The sequence below is a fragment of the Psammomys obesus genome, unplaced genomic scaffold, assembly GCF_907164565.1.
Source record: "Psammomys obesus unplaced genomic scaffold, mPsaObe1.curated_primary_1811, whole genome shotgun sequence".
Taxonomy (NCBI): Eukaryota; Metazoa; Chordata; class Mammalia; order Rodentia; family Muridae; genus Psammomys; species Psammomys obesus.
In genome coordinates, this window is record NW_026585686.1 from 2,249,373 (window position 1) to 2,258,320 (window position 8,948).

Sequence of the window (8,948 nt, forward strand, 5' to 3'; positions counted from 1 at the left end):
AGAAGAAGAAGAAGAAGAAGAAGAAGAAGAAGAAGAAGAAGAAGAAGAAGAAGAAGAAGAAGAAGAAGAAGATCATTGAATTTGAGAAGGGATACTGGGAAAAGCATGGAAAGAATTGGAGGTGGAAAAGGGAGGGATGAATTGATATGGATACAGTTTTACTCATACATGACATTGTCACCTATTAAAATATAAAAAAGGAAAATGGGAAAAATTAAATTCCATTTTTTCATGTTGATAGAAAAAGCTATTCTTTGAGCTGGAAAACATTGTTGCATTTAGTGATAAATTCTCCCTGATTTAGGGTGGGCTAGAGGGTTATTCTAGTTGGTGTCACTGTTATACGTAGAGGTGTTTAAGAGGTTCCAGGAAACAGTGTATTGGGATGCCTGCATCCTCAGAGACTAGTACAACTGATACGGTTGGCCACACCTCACCTCTCCTCACGTTGCCACACACTCCTCTGAATGTCCTCTTCTACAAAGGCACACTGTTTCATGATCCATTGTACCTGTCCTAATCTAGCCTGGCCTTGTTGACAGAATCATGATGTCAGCCTTCGGGACATATTTTTAGGCTACTAATCAATATTTTCATAGAGATTAGATAACATGTTTCTGTGTTAAATGGACAAGCTTCTTAAGGAATCATGGATTCTGTCATTTCACATACCTGGGTTTCAGCAGACCTTTCACAAGCAAATTGTTACCAAAGAATGTACTTAAAATATTTCCTTGAAAATTTCATAGTGTGGCATATAGTTTCTTCACTTTTCTACAAAGAACCTCTTGAAAAGAGTTTTAAATTCTATCAGTGTCCTGAATTGATTAATCAGATAATGGTAAGAAAGCTTCAAAAAAGTGGGTTTGTTATCCTGAAGTCTGAGTTTTCCTTAGTTTTAGATCTGCTGGTAAGTTCACATTTTAGGGGAATCTTCCCAAGAGATAATACTTGATATTATTTTTTAGATGAAAGGATAAATGTTAACACAAAAATCTGCCAACATTGAGGGGTTTTGATGCTGTGTCTTACATCTTTATCCAAATTTTAGTGCTCTATAAACACAGCCAGGAAAGCAGGAGAGGCTTAAGATTTAAGCTTTTCAACCTTCCATACCACCCAAGTTTATCAGTAATTGCATAGTGAAAGATAAATGCTAACTAGGCCAAACAATGCTTTCTCCATTATCAATTGGAACGTTTTTATCTTTTTTAGCAGTCTAGGGCAAAAACTGTAGTGCTATCAAGAAGTACATTCCATCAGAATAAGCTCTGTTGTCAAGATAGTCTATTCATTGATTCTAAGAAGAACACATTCATATTTTACATTAAAATATATTGCACAATACTGTCTTAAGTTCTCTGTTATGCAGACAATAATCCTACCTCATTCTTTTTTAGCTATATAGACATCGACATCAAAATTGTATATGACTATAAAATTACCAAAACTTACAATATTATATTAAACAACTAGCCGGCGCACTGGTAAAATGGGTGTCTAAGTGTTAAAGAAAATTCCACTGTGGAGACTGCTAAGTCATGAGATTTAGAAGAGCTATACAACATCCCCATAAAGAAGTTAATGCTGTTTGGGTCTACATAATTGCAAAGACAAACCAAGAATCCAGCACCAAAACTTCTACTTTCAGCCAAGAAGAAACAGGGAAAACTGTTTAATATCATGCCTAAAATAACCAAAAAATCAGACAAAATTTAATGACACCATTCTGTTTAAGACACTGGACCTCAGGTGAACCTGAGAGTCGGGAAGCAAAGTAGGTAGAACCTAGTAGGTCTTATTTTCTTGAATGGGTTTTCTGGCTGTGGCTTTGGGAGTGGAAAGTCTGGGAGAAGTTGGTAGAGTCTCTGAGTTGAAGAGACAAACCTAAGAATCCAAGTAATGAAAGCAGTTAGAATTTCTTGAAGAAAAAAAAAAAAACACCAAAAAGAAAGGAAAAGAGAGTGAGAGCAAGAGACAAGAATGAGAAAGTGAGAGAGAAAGAGAGGACACTAAGGTGGTCTTTAAACCTATGTATCAATGCATTGAAGAAAAGACAATGCCTTAGTTTGGGGAAAGGACAACACCAAGAATTAATGAATATATTATAGTTACACAGGGCTGAAAGAATGTCTTATCCTACCAGTCAGAACTGAAGACATCATAATTCATGGAACATTGAGTATTTAGAAGGGTTGTAGAAGGTTACAGTTAGCTCTAGGTCAAGCATGACTTTGATTCCACCTACCAAATTATAAGACTCCAAAAGATCACATTGAGTTCAAGTAACTTAACTGCTCCCGGAACAAAGCTTAAGCATTTTTATAGGAATACAAAAATATCTCATACCCAACAAAGTAAAATCTGCAATGACTGGCATATAGTCAAAAATTACCAGACATGTAAAGAACCCAAAAATATAGCCCAACTGAAGTGAAAAATCCATCAATCAAGACACAGAATAGACATTAAAATAGTCACTATAACTATATTCCATATGTTTGGAAAGTTAACTACTGAAAAAAAGTCTTTAGTCCCATAAGACTTTACTGGTAAATGCTACTATGCATTTAAAGAGGAATATTTCAAAAAATATTATTAATAAATATCAATTCTATATGTTTTTCCAAAAAATAAAATATAAGGGAACATTTCCAAACTCATTATATGAGGCCAGTATTAGAAGGATATCCAAACCAATCACAGCCTGTACCTCATCCCCTAATACAGACTAGTGAATTTCATTAAAAGGAGGCAAAAACACTCAACAAATTTTTGGCAAATCAATTATCAATCTATGAAAAGAATGGCTATGACTAATTAGGGTTTATCTTTAGACCAGTTTATCCCAGCTTGTTAATAAAACCATGAAGAGTTTGGCCTAGAAAGATGGGGCTGTTTTTTTTTTTTTTTTAATCTGAAAACCAATTAATGTAACCTGTCACAAGAAAAGCTACATGATCATATCAAGTGAGACATAAGAGACATTTGATCAAATTTGATATTCATTTATGATAATAAAATCTGTGTGTGTCTCTGTGTGTGCACGTGTGTGCACAGTGTCTCTCTGTGTATTTATGAGTGTGTGTCTCTGTGTGTGTGTTCATTGTGTGTGTACTGTGTGTGTCTGTGTGTACCTGTGTGTGTGTGCATGTGTAGGTGTGTCTGTAAGAATAAACTTTGTCAATTTAAAAAAGTAACAACCCTGGTTACCACCCTTCAGCAGACACCATGCTTAGTAGTGAGAAATGGAATGCTTCCTCCTTACGAAGGGGAATGAGAAAAATGGCATTTACTTCACAATCACAATATCAGATGCCCTGGCCAAAGGAAGGTCCCCCAAAATTTGACTCACAAATTGAAACTGAAGAAGAAGAAAATAATCCTTACCTGTAAACAATATGATTTTTTATGTGTCAAATCTCAACATTTACCAAAACTCAAAGGGCTAGCAAGTAAATTTAGCTAGACAGCAAAATACATGGCAGACATACAATAATTAGTCACATTTATATAAACTGCAATATGCAATTGGAGGGGCAAATAATAAAATATAGTACCATTTTAATTGATGAAAAATACAAGAGGTATAAACCTTAAAGCAATAAGATCTGTCTGCTGAGGACGATGAAGGATGGATGAAGAAATTAAAGAAGAGTTCATTAGTGAAGAGATATGATGTCTTGACAGGTCAATGACTTCATATACTAAAGTTGGAAAGTACTTTCCTCTCTACAAAATCAGTCTGAAGAATTAACTTACTTTCAGTCAAAGTCCTGGGGAGAACTTTGTAGATATGGACATGAAGACTATAAAACTTATGTAGAAAGGCAAAGAAGCAGAAAAGAACAGCCGAATGAAGAATACTTTCAAATGAAGAATAATTAAAAGCTGCAGGGATTACAGTACCTTGTTCTGAGACTTACTGCAGAAGGACCACAAGAAAGGCCAATGAGGCCTACTGGTGTGTAGAATTGAGAAACTAAACTGAATTACCTTCCTCTCTTTTCCAAAATTACTCTAGCCATGTCAGGTTGACATAAAAACTAGCTAGCAGAGTTACTCAATCTCAAGTGGTCAGCAGTAAACGTGTGTGTGTGTGTGTGTGTGTGTGTGTGTGTGTGTGTGTGTGTGTGTGTAAGTAGCAGCAGTAAACAAATTCAGAGAGAAAGAGAGTAAAACAGTAATAATCAAAGAAGAAGAGGTTATAATTTTGGCATGGAAGGAGTTGGACAGGAGAGTCGGAATGGAAATAATGTAAATACAATATTCATGCATGAAATTCTCAGAAACTCTTAAGAGTTTCAAAAGAAATTTAAAAAGAGCTCAATTCCAAGAAAAATGTTTTGTTTTAGTTTTACTTATCAATTTACTTCAGTTTTAATTTATTTTTTCACATATACAAAAGTATTGTATGATTAAATATGTCTAAATGTAAAACAGATCATTCTAAAGTAAGATATGAAGTAAAAATCCAGAGTGATCAGAAAGCTATTATGTCCGGATCTTAGTTTAAATGACAGTTCCTTTCCTCTTTCTGTGGCACATGGAATAATGGAACATGTCACAATCAATGGTGTTCTGGATCCTGAGAAAAGAACAGACCTAGAGCTAGACCTTTCTTGTCTTACCCACAGCTACTTCTCCAAGCCATCCCCACCACCACCTGGCCTAGCTTCCTACAGTAGCTTCCAGACTGCATACCTCACATCCACAGTCATCCCAACTCCACACTCTGCTCCAAAATGTAGAGAGATCCTTTGATCCAAGACAGGCCATTCTGTTCAAAGTCTCTTACAGCTCCTTATCTCATTCAGACTAATCCAAACTCCTTTAAAACTCCTTTAAAACATACTCGTGGCATTCTTCGCCTCACTGCCTTCCTGCCTTCCACATTTCTCTAGGCTTTTTCAGACTCTTCATTGTCCCTCATGGAATTTGTCACAAGTGTATATACTTTGGGACCATTGTATTTGTTCTCTCTGCTTGGAATTCCCTTCCTTATCATGATGCCAAATAATTGACGTTTGCATCATGACCTCCTTTCACCTCTATCAACTACCAAGCCCTTTTCTTACTAACCTATTAACAGCTGCAACTTATTTTTGGCGTTGGCTGGCAGCTCCTGCATATCTTGTGTTTTGCTTCTTCCTTGATTAACTGTTGCCATCTCTCCTAGGACCCAATGACACCCATGCACTTTATTTGTTTATTTGTTTGTCTGAGAGTTCTTCATTCTAGTCTCTAAGTCCATCAGAGAGATGGGATTTTGTTGGGTGTGTCCTTTGCTGTGTTTCCAGCACTGGCAACAGTACCTCAGCATCTAGCCACTGTCTCATAAATGCCTGCTGTTGAATGAATGTAGGTTTCTTTGAGTGGATTGTGAGTACAGCATGAAGAAGTCAGATTCAAGGCACACATTTTATTACCACTTTCCTTTTTAAATTTTTTCTGTATTTTTTTTTTTTTTTTTTTACTCAGAATGCCCTGTGTTTTATTATAAACATACTTCACCTCAAATTTTTTGAACCAGAATGAAGGTACAGGAATATGCTAACCCACAGGCATTATGAATCAACTTGCAGTCTCTGAGGCACATCCTTTGAATTAGGACATTTTATCTCAATATAAGTTAGCTTATCTGACCCTTGCAACTCAAGGAGCGTGGCAAGAGCACTTAAGGAGGTCCTGGTGTTTTCAAAACCTACAGCTACATTAGAAAGTTCTGCAGATCAGACACAAATTCATAGTAAATAGGCTGGATAAGAATGTAAGGGTCTAGGAAGACTTAGTACCACACATGTCAATAAGACTTATAAGAAAAATGAGTCTTTACATTTTAAGAATAAAAAGCAAGGTAAAGCTAGCTAATTATTTTTTTTTCTCATTGGTCTAAGCAACTTAAGAATTGAGTAGGAAAGGGAGGATTGACCATTATCACTGGAATCTCTTCCTATGGAAATGGAGTGGGCAATTATAATGTCTTTTGATAAAATGGCGGCTTCCTTTTCATTCACCAGCAGCCATTCGATAAGTTACTCCTATTTTTCTTTTTTGTTCTGGCACTTTCTGCAATGGTCTTTCTCCACTCATCTGTTTTCCCTTTGTTCCCATGAGTCTGATAACATAAGAAAAAAAAATCCAAAAAAACCTTGGATATAAATTTAGAAAGAAAATGAGTTCAGTGTGGGGAATCCGAATGCTAGGAGTAAGAAGTAAGCATGTGGCTGGCTTATGGCTCCTTTTGGCAAGCCATGGGGAGAGGCCTGGCAACACTCCTCCTGAGCCTCTAGGGTGGAGCATGCTCACCTGGCCAGCACACTGCCTGTTGAGCAGCTAATCACCCTTGCCTGTGGGCTGCCTTGAAGTCTGTAAATACGGGAAGGGAGATTCTTCTGGGGTGGAGGAAATCCACGTGAGGCAGCTCGCTCAGCATCTGCTATAGATTGTGGTGAGGGGCATGGACTTTATTGATATAAATCATTTTGTCATGAGGCATCATCGGAGCTAAGGTAAACGAATCAATTGCATTTTGTCATTATGTACAATCGTCAGGCTGTGTATTATATAATTTACCCACTGTTGGCCTTGAATGGAGTCCCTTTCACTGAAGTGTATGTTTGCAGAACTGGGGATGACACATGGCTCTCGACTTGCCTCGTTTGTTCTTTCAAAGCTTCTCTTCCTTCTTTGCAGTGACTCAGGGTTTGGGGTCACCAACTGCCCCCCCCCAGTAGTAGGATAAGAGGAATACCTACAGGAACGCTGTTCTGGCTGTGCTATGAGGTCAGGAAGGTGTAGGCATGATAAAGGAAGACCCCTATTAAGACAGGTTTTACAAGTTGCCAGAGAGCAGTTGTACACATGCCTAATTTTTTTTTTCTAAATGGCAATCCTGCATTCCTGGACAAGAGGCACTGATTCAATCATGTAACCAATAATCAGAAAGATTTTAATTCTTCAGCATTCCTTAGAGAATTCTGTTAAGAGTGACCCTTTAAATGTACTTTTAAATAAAAAAAGTACTTAACCCCAAGTTCAGAGATTTACAAAAGATTTCTGCCTCTATGAGTTCTGGTTTCCATCCTTAATTGTTCATCATATAATAGAAGCTACGAACATACAAGAGCAACATATATGACCAAAGATACTCTTTCCTGGATGTGCTGTATTAAGGTCTGAGTCAACCCATCCTTCATTTTAGCTGCTAGAGTTTTTAGAGGTTTTAGTTTTTCAGGGAATCTCATTTTTCCCCCTGCCCCAGGGTAGTAAATATGCGGTGAACTTCCTAAGTGGACATCTCCAATTCTTCACTTGCTTAATGGTCCCTGGTCACTCTTCCTGTCTCTATTCCCAAGGGCGCCTCCCTTTTGGCAAGGTGCCTTTTCAGGCCTTCATGGAACAGTTCTCCAGTGCTTTCCAAAGTAACTCCATCTGCCTTTTCCCTTGACATTCAAGTCCATTTAAAGCCATCAATTTGCCAAATGTCAATTGTTTTCCTCTAACTAGTCGGGAAGTAAAGAGAACAAAACCACACTCCAAAGCTTGTTCTCATTTCCCAGGCTAGGATATGAAAGAAAATAGATATTGGAAAATGATATATTGAAGGGTAGTAGATAATGCAAACATTAGGCCAGGGTCAGATGGCTCTTAAAATTCATTCACTTGAGTTTAAGAGTCATGCTTCTTTCTGTGCAGTGGTTCTCTCAGAGAAAACTATTATAAAAATTCATGTGCAACTCTATGGCTGTAGATACCATGGCATTTATGCCTTCTACTCTTGCAAGGCTCAACCGGGAAGTTATTCCTGATCTTCTGGGTTGATCTGTCCACCTGCTTTATAAATATCCAACCCCAGAGTTGGTCAGTAGCATGATGGGACTGCAGAGGAATGGCTAAGTTTTTAGGTGCTGAGATCAAACTCTGGGCTCAAATATTAGCTCTTTATGTGACCACAGAAAGTCCTATCATCTGGGAAGGTCTCATCACAGCCTCTGTAAGATGAAAATGAAGGCTATCTTGTTACCATGTTTCTATAAAGACCATGTGAGGTAATAGCGTAGAGTGCAAAGCTCATATGGGTATAGTAAGCACACGTTACTTACTGATCTAGGACACAAAGATCATAGAGTGGCTTCACAAAACTTTGGCCTCCTATTAATTCTGAAAGACCCTGCTGTCAGCACCGACCACAGGCCACCTTGTGCATGAGGGCCATGTGATTTTGCAATAGTAGGGATGAATTTGTGCTGCTCCCCCCCCCCCCCCCAACTGGTGATACTTTTACTAGGCATCTCAGACTACAAATCCGACAGGAGCTTAAATGCAGTCTGTACGTCCACTGAGCAGGAAAGGCTCACACATCTTTAGATCCATGTCTGCTTCTCTCCCATGGTACCCCAGAAGGAAAGAGGTTACAACTGGCAATCTGACTTGTCCTACATAAACCCACAAAGCAGGAACATTCACCCCAAATTTTCAGATTTTTCTCTACCTCGGTAGATGCTTTATTCACCAGTGGCAGAGAGGAGCCACAGCTAGGTAAGGGCTGAATAACAAGCCAATAAGGACAAAACTGCTCATCTCCGTAGTGTCTTACATTTAGTTGCAGAGAGCTGGGATTTATACTGCCCACGGACCAGTCTGCAGGTGGACCCATCTCCGTTGCAGACTCCACAGTTATCTTCTTTAGCGGGACTTCCCAACTGGTGATCACAGCCAACGATCTAATGAGAAAGAGAAATGTATAATTCAACAAGGCACCGTCCACGGTGGGGATCTTTAGTAAGGCCAATGGCTACCAAATAATGCACACACACCCAATCTCTGAGAAACGTAAGATGTGCTTCCTTCCTTCCTTCCTTCCTTCCTTCCTTCCTTCCTTCCTTCCTTCCTTCCTTCCTTTCTTTCTTTCTTTCTTTCTTTCTTTCTTTCTTTCTTTCTTTCTT

General features: G+C 38.3%; 1 protein-coding gene across 1 annotated transcript in view; it reads right to left on the reverse strand.

The window, feature by feature from the left end:
• Adamtsl1 (ADAMTS like 1) overlaps positions 1–8,948 on the reverse strand; it is a 398,322-nt gene that overhangs the window by 232,354 nt on the left and 157,020 nt on the right. Inside the window, exon 5 of the mRNA XM_055629652.1 lies at positions 8,600–8,726. Coding sequence (XP_055485627.1) covers positions 8,600–8,726 — 127 coding nt within the window. The remainder of the gene's footprint in view (positions 1–8,599; positions 8,727–8,948) is intronic.